At 41.5% G+C, this 23,634-nt stretch overlaps 1 protein-coding gene across 1 annotated transcript in view; it reads right to left on the reverse strand.

The window, feature by feature from the left end:
* LOC144061159 (ryanodine receptor 2-like) overlaps positions 1 to 23,634 on the reverse strand; it is a 77,110-nt gene that overhangs the window by 51,789 nt on the left and 1,687 nt on the right. The window contains exons 4-32 of the mRNA XM_077581324.1: positions 23,355 to 23,519; positions 23,142 to 23,263; positions 22,229 to 22,412; positions 22,014 to 22,149; positions 21,773 to 21,868; positions 21,532 to 21,650; positions 20,278 to 20,411; positions 15,577 to 15,818; positions 14,735 to 14,927; positions 14,433 to 14,652; positions 13,928 to 14,032; positions 13,731 to 13,834; positions 13,534 to 13,617; positions 11,825 to 12,129; positions 10,366 to 10,574; positions 10,028 to 10,202; positions 9,727 to 9,935; positions 8,395 to 8,581; positions 8,060 to 8,192; positions 7,143 to 7,257; positions 6,794 to 6,954; positions 6,502 to 6,661; positions 6,289 to 6,375; positions 5,356 to 5,582; positions 3,593 to 3,806; positions 2,944 to 3,522; positions 2,092 to 2,292; positions 1,315 to 1,426; positions 1,028 to 1,168 (exon numbers count right to left, since the gene is read on the reverse strand). Coding sequence (XP_077437450.1) covers positions 1,028 to 1,168; positions 1,315 to 1,426; positions 2,092 to 2,292; positions 2,944 to 3,522; positions 3,593 to 3,806; positions 5,356 to 5,582; positions 6,289 to 6,375; positions 6,502 to 6,661; positions 6,794 to 6,954; positions 7,143 to 7,257; positions 8,060 to 8,192; positions 8,395 to 8,581; positions 9,727 to 9,935; positions 10,028 to 10,202; positions 10,366 to 10,574; positions 11,825 to 12,129; positions 13,534 to 13,617; positions 13,731 to 13,834; positions 13,928 to 14,032; positions 14,433 to 14,652; positions 14,735 to 14,927; positions 15,577 to 15,818; positions 20,278 to 20,411; positions 21,532 to 21,650; positions 21,773 to 21,868; positions 22,014 to 22,149; positions 22,229 to 22,412; positions 23,142 to 23,263; positions 23,355 to 23,519 — 5,119 coding nt within the window. The remainder of the gene's footprint in view (positions 1 to 1,027; positions 1,169 to 1,314; positions 1,427 to 2,091; positions 2,293 to 2,943; positions 3,523 to 3,592; positions 3,807 to 5,355; positions 5,583 to 6,288; positions 6,376 to 6,501; positions 6,662 to 6,793; positions 6,955 to 7,142; positions 7,258 to 8,059; positions 8,193 to 8,394; positions 8,582 to 9,726; positions 9,936 to 10,027; positions 10,203 to 10,365; positions 10,575 to 11,824; positions 12,130 to 13,533; positions 13,618 to 13,730; positions 13,835 to 13,927; positions 14,033 to 14,432; positions 14,653 to 14,734; positions 14,928 to 15,576; positions 15,819 to 20,277; positions 20,412 to 21,531; positions 21,651 to 21,772; positions 21,869 to 22,013; positions 22,150 to 22,228; positions 22,413 to 23,141; positions 23,264 to 23,354; positions 23,520 to 23,634) is intronic.

Raw genomic sequence — 23,634 nt, forward strand, 5'->3', positions numbered from 1 at the left:
GCTCCCTAGCAGGTAAAGGAGCACCATGGTTGCTAGCTAGCTAGCTAGCTAGCTAGCTCGCTCGCTCCCTAGCAGGTAAAGGAGCACCATGGTTGCTAGCTAGCTAGCTCGCTCGCTCCCTAGCAGGTAAAGGAGCACCATGGTTGCTAGCTAGCTAGCTAGCTCGCTCCCTAGCAGGTAAAGGAGCACCATGGTTGCTAGCTAGGGAGCTGGCTAACTAGCATCTGAGGCTAAAGCCAAACGGTGGCAGGATTTTTACTTTCTGGACCTGGATTTGGCACCTATGCTGGTGCCAATTTGAGGTGAGTTGAGGAGCTTCATTGACACTAAAGTAGCCCTTTGCCACCCTCTTGTGGCATATATAGGCAATTATAAACCCTTTTGTTTGGGAGTTGGGGGGCGGGGGGGCTGATATGCAGCAAGGCTCAGATCCTCATGGCCCAAAAATGGCTGTTTTTGTCCATCCATGCTGTCACAATTTCTTGGTGCGGTTCAAGAATATGCAATGTATCCCACAGGAAAACCACAGCTATCACAATTTTCTTCTTGATTACGTGTTCTACTGAAGGGTGGCATATTATGCAGAATTGACTCTTTTATTGCTTGTATAAGAATAGTTGCGTCTCTGGAGTGCCTGCTCACCCATCAAGTGTGAAATGAAACAACCACGTAAATCTTTTGTTTTCTGAATACAATTTCTGAAAATGTGTCTGAGTACTTCTGCTACATTATTACTTCACAATAGGGCGAACTTCCACATCCACACTCGGTCTCTCCGCCAAACTCATGATCAACTAGTCTGGGTGAAGATCCAGAGCCACTTTCAAGTCATGGTCTGACTGGACAATCGGAAACACTATCACGCAAAAGCGCTTACATCCCCCAAGGCCGCGAGAACGCTATTATGATGCTGAAGCCAAAAGGTAAGCAGAGCTGCACTGCTGAGGTTTTCAACGCAGTGGTAGGGATATTTGATTGGTGATGTGCTGCCTACATGAGTAAAGATGCTTTTTCTGTGTGTACTTACTGGAACTGTGTGGTGCACTATCCTCCACTTGTGTGGGCGTCCTCTTCAGTCCAAGAACTTTTGCCCCCAAGCTTAGAAGTTGATCCTTTACCGACATCTCGGCACCCTCACCTTCTTCCGAAGCACCGTCCAATTCAATGCCTGCGCGAAAGCAGTAAAAATAAAATGAAGCTCGCTGGCAGATAATCACGGTAAGTGCCTTCTCAGAGCTTCTGCTCGCCTCACTGAGTTTTACGGGCTCAGTGAGGATGAACAATAAAGCGCAGAAAAAGTCACGGTGAACCAACCGCAGTGGGCATTGAGGAGCTGGTGAAAGTCTCGCAGGAGCTGTTGGGTTTCTGCCGGACAAGGACTGTTCTCCTGTTGGTTGCCATTTCGGAAGCTCAGAAGCATGTTGATCTGATGTAAAAGGATGAAAGTCTTCAGTGTTACAATGAGAAGTGAACCTTAGCCGTAACGTGATCCGACATTCACCAGCCATCTCACAGTTTGGGCTTTGTTTTGATTTGAAACCATTGATGAATAAACTTTTCCAATGAGGGCCACAAGCAGAAACATGGAAAGACAAGGTGGGCCCACTTCACCTTGAAATTTATGAAACCCATTCGGTATGTTGTACAACAACATATGGTAAGCAGTTAAAAAAAATCATGTGACAAATTGTCAAAAGGTTTCAGCATTTGTTCAGTTGTTATTTTTAATTACAGTAATTTCTGGACTACAAGGCGCACCTGACTATAAGCCGCGCTAGCTAAATTTGGGGAATACTCGAGTTTATTACACATATAAGCCGCACCTGACTGTAAGCCGCAGGTGTTTTTAATGTTACCGCACTGGGTTCCCGCTACTTTCTTTTCCATAACGAGGACGCAAATTGTCTAGCTTTCGTTCTGTCTCTCCTGTTGTATTTAGGCTGAATTGGTTTGTTTGAAAAAAAATACTCTACAAAATTAACTGTATAAGTAAACTATATTAAAATAATAAATAAAATTAGGAGGGGTGCCCATTACTTGCAAAGGAGTCATTGTAATCTACCAGTAAATTTGAACTTTGAATTTGTTAACCTGCTCTTGCGGAGGTGAGCGAAACTCTTTGGTCTTGCGGGCCGTGAGGGCGGCGGACATGTTGAGCGCCTGCATGACTTGGTTGTAGCGGAAGCGCTGGTTCTCCTGCAGTTGCCCAACAAAGTTTTGCGAGAAGGCTACCACAGCTTCTATCCTGTGGCGCACCTGCATGTCGCACAGGTAGGTCAGCACGTTGCAAAGCTGGGGAGAGAGTGAGAAATATTTGGGTTGGGCTGTTTGTCGAGACGTGTCTTCTGCAGCTTCTGACATGAAGAGGTGGCTTAAAGCAATGGTGGTTGTTACAAAAAACAGCCAGCAGGTGGCAGCAGAATATAACAGATCAGCCATGTTGCAACAAGCTCTTTTTGCCAGTGTTTTCAACAGATTTGTGAATAATTATTAAACTTAGCTACATTCTAATGCTAATTGCTGCAAAACGGAAACAGATACAAATATACTTTTTTTTCCTTATGAAAGAAGACTCTATTCTTTCTTTTGGTAGCCTCCATGTTTTTATCGCAATAGAACACAATATTCTGTGGGCCTTGCAAAATCAGTCAAAATCCAGTAAAACAGCCAGGAGCAAAGGGGGTTGCTTCAGTGAAAATGGCTGCGAGTGAATGAATTAATCACCAACAGAGAAATATTAGTATTTTTCTTGTGAGACCTGTTTTCTGTTTCTATATTCTGGCTTTGAGACAATAATTGTGTGATGGGGTTTTTTGGTCTCTATGAGAGTTATTTTTTTTGTATGTGTGAGTTTTTGTGTTATTTTTTTTTTTTTAACCTATATGGCACCTAATAGGAGTCTAAAGGTACGCACACAAAGCAAACTCCATTCTCTGCATTTACCTCAAGTTTGACCGTTTCTGGAAGTTTCATTTGCAGCAGTCCCTGTTTGGGATCATCGAAGTGATCTCCCAGCACTCTTCCATTTTCTTCCTCTTCCTCCATGTCTACCTCCGTAGAGAAGACTCCAGGCTGCATTAGTTTGAGAACTCGAGCCAGGTCTTCATCAGTCAGTACTCCCATGACCAGAAGCGTGTGGAACAGCTTAATGAGGGGAACCAGCAGAAGCTCCATACTGCCACCTACAGGGTCCCTGACAGCGCCATGCGCATCCCGCACTGCTGCAGTCAGCATCTCCACCGTCAGGCTCTTCAGAATATCCAGGGGGATTTCTGGACTGTCACTGCAGGTTACTTCCCGTCCCATCACATCAGTGCTGACAAAACAAGGCCCGGAGAACCGCATCTGTGGTTTCAGGGAAGCGCTTGTGCTAATGCTCGGGATGCCTAGAGGAAGTGGACATTTTCTCCCGTCGTCGCCATTTATTGGATAAAGGGCGACGCCTCTGGTTTGGTCTGACATAGGGACAATGTATTCATGGTTCATCACGAGGCGTGCAGTGGCATGGCTGCTAAGGTAAACCTAAAAAAAAAAAAAGTGTTAATTCCATCTGAAAGAGTGAAGTGAAAGATGAGGTGAAGCATGAGCTCACCTGCTCAAGAAGCTGATAAAACGCAGAGCGGAGCGGGCCAGGCAGGAAAGGATTCTGAATGGCGTGAAGGAACTGGGACTGGTCCACGTGGCTGCAGACGGCATGGCACACTCTTGCGTTGCCCAAGGCGCATAAAGCGCAGTAAAGGAGGAGGGTGTGGTAGTGAAAGGTCAAGAGGTCATCGAGCTCAGACAGCTCCAAAATGTCCACGCACCTACAGTATGTTGCAAAAAGAAAAATGTGCTGGTAGGTTAAGGCCTTAAAACAAAATCATTTAAAACATTTGTTTAACCAGAAACGTGACGTCTCTTTTTCAATCTCCATAATCTCTTCTAGGGTTGCTCAATTATGGAAAAAATGATAATCACGATTAGTTCGGCAATAATTGAAATCACGATTATTCAAAAGATGATTTATTTTTTGGGTACAAAACAAGAAAATGTTTAAGGATTTAAAAATACTAATACCAATTAAAAAAAATAGAAACACTATAAGTTCCTTTTGGACCAAATTTATAATGATTTATATTTATTTATCTATGTTGGCAGAAACTTAAAGTTGGAGTGCAGCTTGTGCGCTGTGCAGTAGGACGATCATTTATTTTTGGCTACAAAAAAAGAAAATGTTTAAACATAAAAATATATATATATATATATATATATATATATATATATATATATATATATATATATATATATATATATATATATATATATATATATTTTAAGACAAATAAAATTATTTGAAACTCTATAATTATACTTTTGGATGAAACAAAATGTATAAAATTTGTTTTTTTTTTAAAGGTGCACATGTATAAATGTAAACAACTCAACTCTTTTTTACAATTATTAATTTTTTTTTTTTTTTACACAACCCTTTCAGGACAATCTTTAATACAGTTTAGTACAATATTTTAAATATTCAACAAATTTAACATAAATGAATAACAAATAAATTATATAATAATTATAAAAATATTAACAAAAACATTTCATTTCCTCACAACAAAACTCACTGAACATAACATTTATAAAGATGCTTCTTCCAAACTAAACTTAATTTTGAGAATTAAAAAAAAAAAAAAAAAAAAAAAGCTTTAGGCATGCCTTGTTACGTGTAACAATGCCACCCCTGACCCTGGAAAGCCTTTTCTGATGGGGCCCTTGCAGCAAGAATAGGGAGGAATTTCTTGGCTATATCACTCAGCCGTGGGGAGTTTATTTCACGCTGCTTCCACCACTGAAGTGACAACGAATGTGTATAAATGACTGCTTTTGCAACGTATAAACTGGGGCACCCTGGCCAGCAGCTTCGTGACTGCCTTCACTTTCTAGTCGTATGCAACCATGGCCCGTTTCTAAACTGGAGTTTTCGGGCTCCCTTCTGTATTCTTCTGGTTTGCATGCAGAGCAAGATTTGCTGCTGCATGTCTCCGTTTCATGCTGGAATCATTTGGACGACCTACTCCCTTTGGTTGTAACAGCCTTTGAAAATACTTTGCAGCGGACTGTTTTTTATTCATTGTCTGATGCTGCAAGCCTGAACCAATTTCAAGTGACTGAAAAAAAAACTGCCTCTTTTGATAACTTGCAAACCGGGACACACTTTGAACAAAAAAATCTGCAAAGACGAAGAAAAAAAAAAAAAAAGGAACTCATCCTGACCTAAAACTCAAATGAATCGATTACCGCGGTATATTGATTAATAAGCCAGCCCTACAGCAGATACATTTAATTACGACTTCTCGGGCTTCATCGGACCTGCTTTCATCGGGGATTTGGAGGATCATGACTTGAAGCGGCTCAAGGCATTGAACTCTCCATCCGTGGCGCTCATCAGGATGGTCTACCATCACTTTCAGTGACCTGTCGGGCACCCGTGTCCACGAGACCGGACTGAGATGCTGCACCTGAAACCTCGGCGGGCAATGAGGTGTGGAAGTCGTTCTGAGGCTGCGAAGCAAGCCGGCTGACAGCGGCATCACGTTCTAGGTGGACAGGACGACAAATTAAAATAGAAATATAATACAAATATGATATATATATATATATATATATATATATATATATATATATATATATATTAGAGCTGTCAAATGACAATTTTTTTTTTATCAGATTAATCACCTTTTTTTTCAATTAATCAATCAATTTTGATTAATCACGATTAATCGCTTTTTTTATCTACATTTTCCCCCCGCCAAATTTGAAGAGCACGGGTTATCTGTTAATTCTTTCGACATTTCATGTTATAAGGACGTCTTCAAAATTCTTTGATCCACTGCACACGCTCATACTCTTTTTCTAATTAGTTAATTACTCGCATAATTTAAAATGGAAAAAAATGACCCGGGTATTTTGACATGAACAAATATTCTAATTTAATGCTTTACTTTAATGCATGAAATTATGTTTATTGCTCAAACACAACCTGTGCTACCTTAAACGTAACCATCCGCTGTCACGCTTAAGGATAATTAATTTATGGTCAAAATTAATAGTGCGATTAATCTGCGTTAATTCATGATTAATGCGATAATTTTTTTGGTGATTAATTAATCAATTAACGCTTTAACTTTGACAGCACTGATATAAATATATATATATATATTCGTATTAATTATGGAATCGTGAGGTTAATTTTGTGACATTTAACATATCGTGTTGTTACATTCCTACAAACATGAAGTTTACCTTAATGCGTCCTAGTTCAAATTGAAACATGTTGCTGGTGGTGGGTTTGACGAAAACGGCAGGATACAGCTTTGTATTGGCCTCGACCTGATTCATTGACAAAACACATTTGACTGTAATTGCAATATGCTGCGATAAGGTATCATAATAAAACATGAAATACATCTTAAGAGTCCCAAGCAATCCAAATATCTGTTTTCCTGTGTAGCCTACATGATAGAAGGTCGACATCTCCACGCCACTGGAGGTAAACGTCAGCAGCCCCGCGGCCGTGTCAATCAAGCAGCCAATTTCCAAGCCGGCGCTCCTCCGACTCCGAGACAAACCTGTCGCCTCTCCGGCACAGACCATGTAACAGTTACTCCTCTTCACACTGCGGGTGTCGAGAAGACCGTTATTAAAAAGGCAGCAACTTGGAAAGTTACACTGAAAGGGCAAAACTATGAATATGGAAGACGCTGATTAAAAGTGACTGCGTTTATAAAGTGGGCTACAAAACACAAACCTCTCTTGGACTTTACCGCTATCGTCTCCCAGGGTGACCGTCACCGTGAGGTTATCGTCACTGTCAAACGTCAAGTCATTTTGATGAAAATCAGGGGTTACCCAGCCCACCCACACATTGAAAGGCTCCTGGTTTGGAAGAACTTTCACTGAGTAGTAATACTGAAAAAGAGAAATCACTTGGTTTCATTGTCAGACAAAAGTTTCAAAAATAATCATACCGCTATAATATGCATCACTTATAGATCTGAGATTGCAAATTGCAAATGTAGCGAGGAAAAAATAGGTTATTTTCCTCCCAGCATAGTAATCATACTGATTGTGGCGAGACGAGAAGATTAGGGTCTTACTCTGGTGGTCTGAATGAGATGATCAGCGTTATCTTTGTCCACTAGGACGTCCTCGAGGAGCCGAGCGGAGGAGTTGCTGCTGACCAGGCCTGGTTTGGTTCGTTTCAGCATGAACCTTCAAAGAACAGCTTCAGTTGGATCATGCTTTTAAGTAACAGTCAAATTAACTCATTCACTCCCAGCCATTTTCACTGAAGCAAATCCCTTCGCTCCTGGCCGTTTTTACTGGATTTTGACAGATTTGGCAAAGTTCACAGAATATTCTGTTCTATTCCTATAAAAAAACATGCAACCTAAGTATATTTATATCTGTTTCCGTTTTGCAACAATTAGCATTAGAGTCTAGCTAAGTTTCATCATTATTCACAAACCTGTTGCAAACACTGGCAAAAGGAGCTTGTTGCAACATGGCCCTGGCTGATCTCTTATACTCTGCTGGCCGTTTTTGGTAATAACTACCATTGTTTTAAGCAACCTCTTCATGTCAGAAGCTGTATCAAAGTCATCTGTATACTCTAGCATAAAAAAACATTTTATTTTTTTAAAACAACATATAAATACGCTTTTGGGAGCAGAGGTGGCAAATCCAAGTCCAGAAAGTAAAACCCCTGCCACAGTTTGGTTTTAGCCCCAGATGCTAGCTAGCTAGCTCCTATGGTGCTCGTTTACCTGCTAGGGAGCTAGCTAGCTAACTAGCAAGCATTAATGGCTAAAGCCAAACTGTGGCAGGGGTTTTACTTTCTGGAGCTGGATTTGCCACCTCTGTTTGGGAGTGAAGGACAATGTATAAACGTAAAAAGAGAATTTATATATTTTGGGTTTGAATGAGTGAACTATCATGTCCCTGCTTTTATGTTTCTGAATATCACGTGACCGCAATACATCAGCGATTTATTAGTGTTTTCTCCACAGCTTACCGTTGCTTCAGTCGTGACGTTTTGTCTTGACCGTGATCCTTGTACTCAAGCTCATCTCTTGAACTGGCGAAGCTGTGGGCCGACTTCATCAGCACTTCAAAGTCAGAGTCCACCTCCTCGTGCTCTTTTTTTCCTGGAAGGACAACGTGAATTAATTGCAGCAGGGCCCCCGGGGGAGCATAAGCAGAGCGGTTCTTCCAAGGTCGTGAGCAGAAAATAATCGAATGTGGCTATTGTGAAGAATTCACATAACAGTTTTTACTAATTGCCCATCCTTCCATTTTCAAAGTCAAACCAGGACAAAATGTTATGAGATGATGTGACACAATGCAAACCTGGAGCAAAAGAGCTGGACGCCACAGGCAGCACCACCCCCACCGGGCCGGTGAGTACAGCGGCACACTGGACGGACATGCTGAGACGGTAAAAGCCCATTTCGCTGCCCCCGCCGTGGCGTGCCGACAACCTTTGTGAGACCCTCAGGCTCGATAAGGAATCATTTGAGCCACTGACTCTATTGACCTTGAATGAGATTCAAACAGGATAGCGAGGATCATTCTTGTCAATAAACTAGCGCGGCTCCCAGAGAAGCACGTCCAAAACGTGCATCGTTTCTAAGTGGACATTTTATGCGATATTGACTTCTGAAAGGATATTCATCAAGTATAAAAATAAACAAAGAACATGTTGTTGAGTATTTCTGAAAATATGTCTTTTCTGAATTGTGACGTCAAAAGTTTTTTTTTTCATCCCTGACATCACTAGCTAGGCTTTAAAGTCAACTTTAAACATTTCTTGACAATAATATGTTATATGTGACCTCACTAGTCTAAACATGACATTCCGATTAATATTACATTTGTGGAAAACGAGTTATGAAACAAAATCCAGCCGTTTTTAATCCATCTCGGGCGGCCATTTTGCCACTTGCTGTCGACTGAAGATGACATCAATGTTGCTCAGGTCTCAGCCGAGATGGGAAGTAACAAAGTACAAATACTTAGTTACTGTAGTTGAGTAGTTTTTTCCCAGTATTTTGTACTTTCCCGAGTATTTATTTTCTAGACTACTTTTTACTTTTACATTACGTTTTACTTGATACATATTCAAAACAAGGTCGTTACTTTTGTTGTTAAATGCAGGAAAACAATTAAAATACACGCTATATATTTACCCATTTTTGCTCCGTTGGCTAATATCTTTCAAATTGACGTAGGAGGAAACATCCGGTAAAATACTTTTTACTTCTACTCGTCAAGTACATTTCAGAGCCTGTACTTTTTTACTTTTACTTGAGTAATTATTTGAGTGAGTACTTTTACCAAAGTTGTTTTTTTAACACAAGTACTAAGTAGAGAATGTCAGCACTCTCTGGGTCTCAGGTAACAATCACGGCTCAGCTTTACAAAACAGGTGAGCTGTGATTGTTTGTTACCTGAGACGTGAGCAAGTGGCAAAATGGCCGCCCCCTGAGATGGATAAAAACGGCTGGATTTTGCTGCTTAACTCATATTCCACGAACGCAATATTAACCAGAATGCCATATTTAGACCAGTGGGGCTGCATAGAACATATTATTGTCCCCCAAAAATTGGCGGTTGACTTCCCCTTTAAATACACGATGAAAATGAAAATGAAAAAGCTGCCTAAAGTCTGCGCATACAAACCTGCAAACTGGGATGCTCTGGCAGTATGGATTTAAACTGAGCCTGTTTCCAACTCATCCACAGGGAAGGATCTCGAGCCATATTGAGAGCAAAGGGCTCATAACCTTCCTGGAGACCGCACGCACTAAAGTACTGCAGCGAGCCCTCTTGGCGGCCGAGGTTCAGCCTCACCACCTGGTTCACACCCACACTGACCACCGGGAGCAGGCCTGAAATGTCAGGAAGAGAAAATAGAAGCATGTATCGCCTAACCTAATGGGTAAAAATAAAAAACGTTTATTTTTTTGTTTTTTTGAAATACCATCTCTGACGTCAAAGTCCTTAGCAGCCAGCTCCGAGCCTCGGTCATCAAACAGCAACTCTCCATTGAGCGTGACCATCATGGTGCTTTCCGTCAAGTCCAGCAAGCAACCCACCACATCCGCTCGCTGCCAGGCTCGTCCCAGCGGCTCTCCGCCCTGATGGTACCACCGAGCCTGTAAAAATGAGGAAAGATGGGGGCGGGTTTGCGTCAGACATGTCAAGAAACGACATGAGTAATTGAATGATTATGAGAAAGCATACCTCCAAAAAGCCACACGGTGCTTTAAGACGTCAACGAATGACCATGGGGACGTGTTAAGATTATTTAAGCCTCACCTCAAATCCGTCAAACACGAACGCCTGGTCATCTGAGCCCAGTTGTTTATCGGGGGCGCAGCCGGGCCTGGCCCAGCCAACTCTCATATTCCCCGCAGTGACTAGTTCGCATTCAAAGTACCACTTCCCTCGAGTCACGGCCAAAGATTTATCTGCTCGGAACACTCTGCACTTTTCACTAGAGAAGAAGCATCCGTTTGATAAAATGACTGCAAGAAGTCAAGAAAAAAAGAAAAGTTAGATGCAGGGCATTTTGTAATACAATCGTGACATTGTGTCAAAAAAAAAAAGAACCGCATTCAATCAATCATTTATTTCATTCATTTCTAAAAGGAAAAAGACAAAGTCCTTGTGCTATTATATATGTTTGCAGTAATTGTGCTTTTATACATTTTTTAAGCATACATTTTTTTAAACTGAGAAGATTTTGTTTTACAATCCAGAATGTTCCACAGACTGATTGGTTTATTTGTGTGCGCTTAATAGTTTACTGTTACAACTAGTAGCAGTTTAGAAAAAAAAATCTGCACTTCTTATTAATAATAAATTATCCTATTGATCTTTTAAAGTGGAAGTCAACCATGAACTTTTCTTGACAATAATATGATATATGTGTAGCGCTAATTGGGTCGCCGTAAAAACGGACGAATAAATAAGCAGATACTAAGGGGAGTCGTAATTCCCTCAGTAACCTCTAGGGGCACCTTGTTTAATTTTGCTTAAATTTCGAAGCAAATAACGACCAAAAATACTAAATCAAAAGTCTCGTAATCTGAAGGTCGTGAGTTCGCCCCACTTGGGCCACAAATTCTGTAGCGATAATTGGGTCGCCGTAAAAACGGACGAATAAATAAACCGGTACTAAGGGGAGTCGTAATTCCCTCAGTAACCTCTAGGGGCACCTTGTTTAATTTTGCTTAAGTTTAGGAGCAAATAACGACCAAAAATACTAAATCAAAGGACTCCATAATTAAATATAGTAGCGACTTCAGATTATGAACATTTGATATAGGATTTTTAGTCGTTATTTGCTACTAAACCTAAGCAAAATGAAACATGGTGCCCCTAGAGGTTACTGAGGGAATTACAACTCTCCTAAGTACCGGTTTATTTATTCGTCTGTTATTACGGCGACCCAATTATCGCTACATATGTGACCCTGGTCTAAACATGACAATCTGATTAATATTACATTTGTAGAATATGAGCTATGAATCAAAATCCAGCCATTGTTATCCATCTCAGGCGGCGGCCATTTTGCCACTTGCTGTCGACTGAAGATGACATCAATGCTGGATAAAAAAAAAAACGTCTGGATTTTGCTGCTTAACTCATATTCCACTAACACAATATCAACCAGAATTTAGACTAGTTGGACTGCATAGAACAAATTATTGTCCAAAAAAATGTGTGAGGTTGACTTCCCCTTTACCTTGGCAGCAATGGCTTTGAGACTTACTCTTTTCCTGGTGGAGGGTCTCCAGGCTATAACCGTAGGCCAGCAGGGTGCAAACTGCCTCCTTGACACCCTTAAGTCCCATTTTTCGACTTCTCTCATCAAGCAGGCTGTAGGGCACAAGGTCTGGGCTGCGTTTTAACTTCCCATCCTGAGCGCCGTAAGTCCATCCCTGCTTGATGCGTTCTCTGGCCCGGACGTTATGCTCATTCTCTGCCAGCAGGTTGACCGCTTCCTCATGGGTGGGGCTTAGTGAGACACGGCCCGCATCAACCGGAGCCGGTCTGTAGCCATCTGGCTGCTCGTACCTCACAGATTTTTGGAAAAAGCAGTCTTGTCAACTTTGACTGAGTCGACGCTTAGGAAAAATCTCACAGCGCCATAGCCTCATAGTTAAATGACAAATTAATAAAAAGAAAACTAGAACCGCAATTTGTCTAAAGTGGGATTAAATCATTTCAAAGAAAATATAATCAATTTCCTGATCAGTTGATATCTGAAGGGAAAATAACCATGGTTTGATATGTCCTCATGTAACCTCTTATATAAGGATATGTTGTTGTCCTGAACTGTTGTACGAATCCAGGTGGCCAACAATTTGTAAATGAAGGGCAGAATCAGCCTGGGAGTGAATGCCTTGTTTATACTACAGTCTTCCCTGCTTCGCAAACATGTTTTCGAGAATGCCTGGGAGAGGGCTTAGACAGCCCGGTTTCTCACGCTCACAACTTTTTGTTAACGTATAAAAGACGGAGCGGCACACGGTCCGGGCAGAGTCAGCTGTGGAATACGTACCATTGCCCAGCCGTTTTGCAGCTCGTTCTACCCGGACCGTCGGCTCTCCGGTCTAGTGTCAAGGTAAGCGCTGATGATTATATTATGCTGCTATAGCGTTGAAGTGTGTTTATCGCTGTTTGCGGGGAATAAAAGGTACGACTATTCTAGCACAGTACAGGTGTTGATTGCTGTTTGCGGGAAATATAAGGCACCATTATTCTAGCAAAGTGAGGTGTGTTTATCGCCGTTTGCGGGGAATAAAAGGTACGACTATTCTAGCACAGTACAGGTGTTGATTGCGGTTTGCGGGGAATAAAAGGCACAATTATTCTAGCACAGTATATCAGTCTCTGTATATTGATTGTTACCGCCGATCACTCACGATCCTGCATAAAAATATAAAGGTGAAGTAGTGTTTTCCACAAAACAGTATCGAACCATCGAATTTACTCAAATGGGCTCCAAGGGGGTTTGAACCCAGGTTCTCCGTGGTTGGAGGCAGTTGCTCGAAACACTGAGCTTACTTGACTTCAAATTCGTGGTTAATCGCGCATTTTTTTTGAAAAGTGTCATATCACTTTGCATAACGGCCATGGATATATTTGCAATGTACAATCACATGTGGGATTTGAACCGGGCGGCCGCCTGGTTACTGGACAATACACTTTACCAAATGCGCCACTGACCAGTATCAGACAACTGGTAATGATGAGAAGTTGTATGTATAGAAGTGGGCGTGGAAAGTGGGAAAGGTTAAATGTCAGTCCCATTGAAAATGAATTGGGAACAGTTGATATTTAACGTTAAATTGTGCCAATACTGTAAGTAATGTGGAATCAGACGATATATTCTCAAAATGGCGTGTGGATTGCTTTAAGCGTTCCCACAATAAACGAGAAGCAACATTAAAAGCTATGATCTTGAATTATACATACCTGTTGGAGACTGTCAGGAAGTGGATGTTGTCCTCTGCGCATTCGTCATCTAAGCCAATGTGGAAACCAAGAGCAAGAAGAGTCCTGCAGAAAATAGAAGAGAAATTAAGCACTCAATGATGTCTTTAGATTGATGTTGACGTATGTCTATAAATCACGAATGTATATGAACACGACCAGGAGGTGCCAGGACCCACCTTAGGGTGTTCTGGGCAGTCTGGATGTTCTGGATCCTTTCCTGATCGGGCAGCTTGGAGAACTCCACCAGACGCGGGTCGAGTCGCTTCACTTCGTCTCGGTCCTGTTTTGGATTCAAAGTCAAAAATAGAAATATGATTTCCTTTGATGAATGCAATGTAGGTCCAAAAACATCGGTATTGTGTTTCCTTCTTACATTTTCTTGAGCCCATCCGAGATCAACGCTTTCCATTACCCAGAGTTCGTGGATGTTCTCAGCCATTTTATCTTGGATATCTTCAAATTGCGGAGGTAGTTCCACCTAGTGGGAGAATCATAGTTGAAAATAGATATCACTCAAATTATATCAAATTTGAATGAGAAAAACAATTAAATTTAATGTTAAGCTTAAATTTAAGTATGTTAGCCTTTTACTTTTTCAAAAGGTTGCCAGAAATAAAAGTGCATTTTGTGTGCTAGAATATGCATGAACACTTGATTTGGAGGTAATTAATTAAAAATGCACCAACTGGAAAATAGATTTGGGGGTGAAAGGAAAACAAGTTGTGTCACAGGCAGTGAGCATAATTCATATTTGTGAAGCTTTTTTAAATCAGTCCATTCAAATTTGTTGTTGGAATTTTGACATCTTTTATCTTTCCACATTTATTTATTTTTTGAACACACTGTTGTAAAATATAAACCCAGGCCTAAAAGTTTACCTGGCTGATGTCTACCGGTGAGGGAGCGAAGGTGACTGGACTGACGGGTTCAAACGGGCCAATAAGCTCTCGTTTCCCGTCTTTGTGAGCCAAAAGGTACTTGTGGCACGGTTCTACCGTCAGCTGGACTTTTGGAAGAAGAGCCTCGGAACACGGCACAAAAGTGTGCGGGGGAAGAAATCGGAATTCTCCTTGTTCCCCTCCGAACAGAAACCGAACCCTTGTTTCCAAAAACAAAAGAATTGACAGTTCATATTGGGGGGAATGGATCAATTAAAAAGCCGCATATTTGCAGTACTAACTTGACTCCAGGTGAGAAGCTGACTACGGGATGAAGAAGTCCATCGACGCAGAAGTTCTCAAGCATTCCCTGCACGGGGAGGCCGTTGACCCGAAAGGAGATGCAGGGGGCGCTGAGGTCCAGGCAGCAGCTGACCACGTCTTCGGCGGTCAGCAGGTGAGGGAAGGGAGAGCGCACGCTGCGGGCCACGCCACCTGAATGCAGAATCGTTTTAAAAAATAGTCGGGAAAAATGTGATGCCCCCGCTCAGAATGTTAATAATTGCCATTAGTAACACTTTTGACTGGTAGGACTCCCAAACTATTTGAAAATAATGTCAAATTCATTGTACAACATCACACTTAAAAATGGAGACACTGTGTATTAGAGGTGGGAATCTTAAATGACTTACGATTCGATTCCGATTTTTGGGTGCGCGATTCGATTCAGAATGATTTTGATTGACAACGATTTTTGCTTCAATTTATAGTAGTTCAAGGAATCGTAATGATCTACTCCAGTCTGACTCGCTAATGCTAATTAATGATCTACCCGCGACACTTTTATCACTCAAAAGAACGGCTCCACGCAAAAAAAAAACTTTTATTGGAATAACTTGATCGGGACTTTTTCCTTCTACTCTCTAATGTGGCTACATCTTAACAGTGTATCAGACCGTGTGAAACCACACTGCCCCTAAGTGGCCAAATCGGGTACAACATGGACAGCGCTCCCAATAAAGGCACACACAAAATAAAATTGCTTTTGGGGCATTTAAAATCGATTCTGAATCGTACTAAATGAGAATTGCGATTCTTATGAGAAATTAACAAACACGGACAAAATGCATAACGTGCATCTCACCTGACCATAAGTGAAGCCCATCAAAACCAAAGGAGCAGAGGTCATCTCCCACGCCGTTGCTTCCCCAGCCGTCTCCTCCAGTGGGCCTGGGCTGGTAGCCGTCGGTTCGAGCCCAGCCGACGCGCAGGTGCGTGGGCTCCGCCGTGAGGAAGGGTTCGACGTGATCCACAACTAGCTCGTAGTACCACCGGCGAGGCTGCGTCGAATCTTCATCCAGAGAAAGGAAGATGTTGGGCCTCACGCTTTGGTGTTTCACGATGATTGAAAAAGGAGCAAATAAGAGGAGAGTGACTGAATTTATGATTATGGCATGTGTTCGATTTCAAAGTCCTTGAAATTCAAAAATGTGGTAGGATTATGATTAGAGCTGCCAAAATGTATCGATTAATCAACAAGTAATCGATTATCAGATTAATCCACAACTATTTTAATAATTGAGTCATCTTTTGGACCCATTTTTGTGGGAATGCTTGTAGTGCTTTACACCGTTCAAAAATTCACGCCTTCCGGCGTATTTATTGTCCGAGTCCACTTTACTTACAGTATTGACACCATTTAACGTTAAATATAAAATTTTGCCCATTCATTTTTAATGGTACTGACATTGACATTTTCGGAGTCCCACTTTCCACGCCCACTTCCATACATACAAAGTTCCACTTTTCCATCTACTGCATGCCTAGGTGGCGCTATTGAGTGTTTTTTTAGTGCATTTTTCCATTGGATATCATCAGTTCCACTTTTCCATCTAAATGAATGGAGGGTACTTTCAGATAACACTTTTCCATATAAATTTCAACTTGCTTCAAAAATTTACACCTCCCTGGGGTTCAAGTGTTCTTTTTATTTACTTATCTTTCAACTCCAATTAATACTTGTGTAATTTATCTTTCAATTTACTTCATAAGCATTCAGCTATTAGCATTCAGCTATTAGCATTTAGCTTTCAGCATTCCCATGCAATTTCTGCAGAAATTGCACTTTGTATAGTTTAATTTAAAATGGACCAAATCCTCTGATTTCAGCGTATCATCAGTAATTGTTTTTCGTCCTTCATGAAAGAAGACTGATTATCTTCTGTGTTTATACTACATCACCCCCCCCCCCCAACTTTTTTTTTTTAATCACTATACAAACCAATCACTGATTAATAAACAGTCATCAGGGAAAAAATGCTTGTGTAATACACTTAAATGCAAAATGAAAATGAATCCTATTAAATATAATAATATTCGATAGTAGCACTAATTATGATTATGATAACGACGTACGGGAAGAATGGACAAAAGTATTGGGTCATTAGCCATCACACCACCAACTAAAAAAGGATGTTAAACTGAAGGAAAATGTTTTTTTGCACTGGGGCGCACTCCCTTAAAACAAACCCTACAAAGTTAGATGCAGCTGATCAATGTGTCTCAAGGATTGAAAAGAAGAATTTCGACTCCTCGGTCCTTGACATTGATTATATATAAATGTGTCCATTCAACTCCGAAACACAGTGAATGCCCATCACAGAGCCCAACTTGGGAATAAAAGTCAGTTCTCGTAAGAGACAGCGGCCATCCACAGCTCCGAGCGCAGCCGTAGAATAAACGGAGAAGAAGCCGAAAGAGGAAAATCCAAGCAAACAAACCAATGCGCTGTTTTGTTCAAGTTGAAGTGGAGGTGACAGAAAGCAAAATGGCTTCAGGAGGTTTTAAGAGCGGATGGGGCGGGTGGCGCTGCGGATGCTCGGGAAGCAGCAGGTGGGAAAAATTGGGAGACAAAATAAACAATCAAGCCGGAGGGGATCAATGATGGAGACAAGCGAGATAAAAGGTGGCAGCTTGGGAGGAATAACAGGCAGATGGTTGTGGCACTCCTCGAACCGTTCACGTCGCATTTTGCTTATGCGAGAAGGCAAAATGGGGAAGGGCTTCCCTTAACAAAATGGATTCACGTCTCAAGGAAGGCGTTTTCATTCAAACGTGAAAACATGACAATTTTTTTTTTCCCCGATTCAATTCGATTGACTTCAATTCAATCCAATATTGATTAATTCTGGAACACCCTTTTTTCTAAATGATCAAGTTAATAATAAAAACCCCACAAACATTAAATTCCAAATTCAATTTTGCGGAGGAACTAACTGGTTAAATGATTTAGTTTATTAATGAAAGTAACGTGTTATAATCACTTAAGTGTTGCTATTGCTATAAAAACATGGAACCTACCCAAAATAAAGATTAGAGTCTCTTCTTTCATCAGGAAAACAAAGTATATTTCTATCGGTTTCCATTTTGCAGCAATTAGCATTAGAATATAGCTAAGTTTCATCATTATTCACAAATCTGTTTAAAACACTTGGGAAAAGATCTTTTTTCAACAAGGCCCTTTTTGATCTCTTATACTCTGCTGCCACCTGCTGGCCGTTTTTTTTGTAATAACTACCACTGTGTCATGCATTCTCTTCAGTTCAGAGGCTGCATCAAAGCCTTCTGTAAGTTCTAGCATAAAAAAAACGTTTTAAAAAAAATTGTTTTTTATACATTTTTGGGAGCGAATGAGTTAAGAAAATTGAGAATTGTCTTAAAGTGCATTAAGTCAGGTTTAAAATTCATTTTTTCATGAATTGATGGGAAAAAGAGATATTGCAATAATAGTTTTATGAATCAATATCAGGCTCGAAAAGAAAAATCTATTTAATATCGATTAATCGATTTTAAACCCAGCCCTATTGGTCGATGGCCACTTTTGGGTGTACTCCGCCTCTTCTTTAATCCTAGTGGAAAAAGTGGCAGTTCTAGAAAAGAAATAAATAAATACAATGCCTAATGACAAGGCGACGTCATTAAATACTAATCATCTCTCTTCCTTTGACTCAGAACGAATGTTCCCCATTTGACGACATCTCCTTGAGGCACTGCTGAAAAATGGGAGGACAGATGGAACGACAACCTAAAAATAAAATGCCCGCGGCAAAGAGAAGGGGGAGACGAGAACGTCTAAAAAAGATGACAGCGTCACATTCAGTCAGACCTCCCAAGGAAAAATAATATGTAAAACCCGTAAAATGACAATGATTAATATTCACTCTGCTGAGCAACTTCTCCCAAAAGTGTCATCGGAGGAGACGTCTACGTGGGAACGATTCTCGATTTAAAACAAGAAACCAAAAGAGAGAGACGTGTAATTAATCATTCACTGAAGAGCGGCAAGGAAAAGAGAAGTGCCGAGAATGCTGGAGTATCTCTCACGTGTAGAAAACTTCAAGGATAAGCAGTAATGCGCAACAAAATACATGAGAGGAGCGGGCCAAATGCGCTCCACGCTTAAATGTGGTATTTTGTTGTCGTCGAGGCTAGCGGTGACGCGGCGTTCCAAAGGAGGATGAAGACGCCGGCGTGCGTACACAAGACCGATGCGCCGTGATGAATTACTCATGATAAGCTTCACTCGCTGACAAAGTATTCAGCTCATCCATAAAGTATGGCGGGATTCTTTTCGGCGTTCATACGTCGGGATGAAGCCAGTTCGTGTGAAATGAATCCGCACCGCACGATGAATTGTGCAAATCAGCTTTTAAATCATTGAAACACAATTCAGAAAAGGGACCAGGTCAACACATTTGGAAGATCTTGAAATGAAAAATTATTTTTCCAAATTGCCGCAAATGGACATGAAGTCAATGAAGTGAAGATTTTGCCGGGTTTGAACTGCAAATGAGAAGCGGTTCTGAATTGCCTCACCTTGATCAATAAATCATGTTTACGTGTGCATCCACTTCAAGTTGGTATCTTCGAGGCTTATTTTTCAACTTGAGTTGAAATATATTTGCAGCCAGCACAAAGCATTTTTGGTTGAAAAACAGAAAACATGTCAAATGTTGTCTGATTTATCCAGCTTTGGAACTTTATTTGTATAGTGGATTTTGGGAGAAACAAAAAGATAGACAGTCATTTCTAGACTATAAACCGCTACTTTTTTTCCCACTTCATGTTTTTTTAGTATTTTACCCTCTTCCAAGTGTAAAGTTGGCCCTGTTTAGAGTGGGAACAAATATAGTCGTTTTAGAGTAAATTTGACTGTGTAGTTTAAACTAGAGGTGTCCAAACTCAGGTTGTGAGTGCTGCCATTTGTGGTCCTCTGCATGTTTTTTTTTTATGGCTCATTTGCTTATTCGAATGATGAATGAAAGAAAACAATTTTTAACTCACTCACTGCCATTGACGGCTATAAACGTCAATAATTCAATTCAATTATTTCTATTAGTTTAACATTTTTTTCCACTTTTGTTAACAAGAGTATGAAAACCTAGAATTTTTTATTGTTCATTTAGAACAGATATAAAATTTGTGATTAATCGTGAGTTAACTAGTGAAGTCATGCGAATTATAATTACAATTAAAAATGTTAACCGCCCCTAATTGATTGAATAATCTTTTTTTTTTTTATGAATTTATGGCAGTGAATACAGTAATTTCTGGACTACAAGCCGCTACTTTTTTTTACTTGCATTCGACCCTGCGGCTAATACAAATGGATCAGGCTTGCCAGTCACTCACTTGAATGAGACAGGCCTTTTCTAAATCTAGCAAGACAAGAACTACCGGTACATAACAAATATTCTCTTGTTTTCTAACCTCAATATAAATATTCCTCTGAACTAAATTCACAATTCAAAGTCAGGCCATATAGCGAGAATGTTGACAAGAGTACCTGGTGACCTGATTAACCAGACGTGTTTGCAGCAGCAAGTCTCTCTCGGGCAGCAGATTTTCACAAATGAGGTTTTGACTGGAGCGCACTGCAACGCCATGGCACACGCACAACGAACAAAGCACCTCCAGCACCTGCAAGGCAACCTGTTAGCACTTGACAGTAGGGATGGAACCATATCCAAACATCACGATATTGTGGGGAGGTTGGCGATATAAAAAAAAAAAAAAAAAAAAGTGTGTGTCTATGTAGAAGTTCGTGCATCAAGTTTTCGCCACAGCCAAGTAGCATTAGTCACTGCTAAGTCATTGTCACGGCTAGCCAAGCCGTCCTCGTCACAGCCAAGTCAGGTCACTCCACAGCAAGTCAAGTCAAGTCAAGGCAAACCAGATCCTGTCACGGCGACCAGTCCACTCACATCCCGCCTAGTCATGGCGACCAGTCCGATCACGTCCAGCCAAGTCATGTCGACCAGTCCACCCACGTCCCGTCCAGTCACGGCGACCAGTCCACTCGCTCCCCGTCCAGTCACGGCGACCAGTCCACTCGCTCCCCGTCCAGTCACGGCGACCAGTCCACTCGCTCCCCGTCCAGTCACGGCGACCAGTCCACTCGCTCCCCGTCCAGTCATGGCGACCAGTCCAATCGATCCCCGCCCTGTCATGGCGACTAGCCCACTCACATCCCATCAATTTATGGAGACCAGTCCACTCACGGCCCACCCAGTCCACTCACGTCACGTCCAGTCATGGCGACCAGTCCACTCACATCCCATCAATTTATGGAGACCAGTCCACTCACGGCCCACCCAGTCACGGCGACCAGTCCACTCACGGCCTGCCCAGTCATGGCAACCAGTCCACTCACATCCCGTCCAGTCATGGCGACAAGTCCACTCGCTCGCCTCCCAGTCATGGCGACCAGTCCACTCGCTCCCCACCCTGTCATGGCGACCAGTCCACTCGCCCCCTGCCCTGTCATGGCGACCAGTCCACTCACTCCCCGCCCTGTCATGGCAACCAGTCCACTCACATCCCATCAATTTATGGAGACCAGTCCACTCACGGCCCACCCAGTCATGGTGACCAGTCCACTAACAATCCCGTCATCAATTTATGGAGACCAGTCCACACACGGCCCACCCAGTCATGGTGACCAGTCCACTCACATCCCGTCATGATTGTCTGCTCACAGTTTTCCCTATGGTTCATTAAAGCACCACGCACTTTTTTTGCCTCATCAAGTGAACCATACCTTGTGGTTGCATCCTTGCTTGTCTAGAAAAGTGATGATAGACTGGATGTGTCCCTCTTTGATGACATTAAGCGCTTCGGGGCTTTCCACCAAAACACAGTGCAGAACTTCCAAAACTCCTGTGCATGACATGGGTAAATATGAGATATGAATTATTGAGTGTGCGTTCTGTCCAAAGTATCACAACATTGTAAAAAAATAAGTGCTGGTTTGTTAATGATAGACTATTTGTGGAACTCACCAGATGAGGCTTCCAATCGGTCCAGTCTGCTCATGAGCCAGTCGAGCGAACTTGAGAAATGTGCACAGTTTGTGCGGTTTCTCCTAATAAGCGAGGCTGAACAACAACAGAAAACAGTAACATAAACCACAGACCATTAATATAGGAAACATTTAGAGAATTTCAACATCACATTGAGTGATGGATTTATTGATATGAGTGAGGCACATGGAGCGCTCAAAATTCCAAAAACGTGCGCTACCCAGAAGCTCATAAAAATGGCCAAGGATGTTCTCCCAGCTTTCTCCAGCATCGTTCAGTGTTGCGTCAGCAAGATGCGAAGCCTGATTATACTGGTGAAGACGATCGATACATTCCAATACCAAGTCGATCACTCCCTGAGAGAAGCACAAACAAACATTATGAACGCATCCAACATTGCGTTGCGCCAATTTATTCACGCTCACTTGTTTTTACCTCTTCTTGAAACATGTTCTGCCGATTCTTTAACGTGATTCGGCTGTTTTGTCGAGCTTCGTGGCTCTGCTCCTCTGATGGCGGCTGGAAAAAGTGGATTAAGTCTTGGAGGCTGCGTGTCACGTTCGCCATTGGAAAAATGACGGGCTGGAGGTTTCCTTGTCCGTTACAAGAATCGAGTTTCCTAGAAAAAAATATGCATAAGATTCGGGATTGTGGATCATGGCAAGTCTTCAAGTGTAAAATTACACAAGCAAGTAAATCTTTCGTTAGCTGCCTATTTCAGAAAAATGGCCACACGCCAACATTTTTCCATCCATGACTTGGCAGCTAGGCTTAGAGAAGATTAGAGAAGGTCATTCTTGACTTTTTGCTATTTTGACAACAATTTACAAAATGCATAATATGTCTTCCATGCCTTCTTTAAATCATTCCCAGCCATTTTTACTGAATATTGTGTTCTATTGCTATAAAAACATGGAGGCTACCAAAAGAAAGATTAGAGTCTCTTCTTTCATCAGGAAAAAAAATTATATTTGTATCCGTTTCTGTTTTGCAGCAATTTGCATTAGAATATAGCTAAGTTTCATCATTATTCACAAATCTGTTTAAAACACTGTGGAAAAGAACTGGTTGCAACATGGCCCTTGTTGATCTCTTATACTCTACTGCCACCTGCTGGCCGTTTCTGTAAATAATTACCATTGCTTCAAGCATTCTCTTCAGTTCAGACGCTGCATCAAAGCCTTCTGTATGCGCTAGCATTAAAAAAAAAAACATTTAAAAAATATGGTTTTGGGAGCATGGTAATATTTAAAATAGAACGTATTTATACGTTTTTGGGAGCAAATGAGTTAGGTATGAGTAATTGTATGGGATATGTGTGTGTGTGTGTGTGTGTGGTGTCCAGTACCCGATAAAGGTAGTGAAGAGGAGCGTCGCGCTCCGTATGAGGCTGGCGGTGTGAGATTCTTCCCTCTGAGACCGCGACAGCGTCAACCCGTCGTCCATGTGACCCTCACTGTGCAAGACAGCCTGGAAAACATTTCATCATTTGACATCGATTCTTTGGATTCTTCAAGTATATTTCTTTTTCCTACAAGCAGTTTTAATAACGACACTTTACCTTTCGCTTAGCTCCTCCCACACAGGCAGACTTGCTATCGGTCGTTTGGTAGGTGAGCCACAGGCCAGAGTCGACATGCTGAAGGTAACACACGGAATCTCCATATTTGATTTCTGGGGATGCCATCCCATCCACGTGAGTCTTTGTTCCAGAGTCCAGCTTTTCCTAAAGACATGTTTGTTTACATTTAGGGCCTGTTATTTTTTAATGCCGATGCCAATTTCCAATATTTGGCAGAATAAAATTCAGATAAGCGTGTATCACCTGATTAATTAAAAAA

This window comes from Vanacampus margaritifer, chromosome 12 (assembly GCF_051991255.1).
Source record: "Vanacampus margaritifer isolate UIUO_Vmar chromosome 12, RoL_Vmar_1.0, whole genome shotgun sequence".
Lineage (NCBI taxonomy): Eukaryota > Metazoa > Chordata > Actinopteri > Syngnathiformes > Syngnathidae > Vanacampus > Vanacampus margaritifer.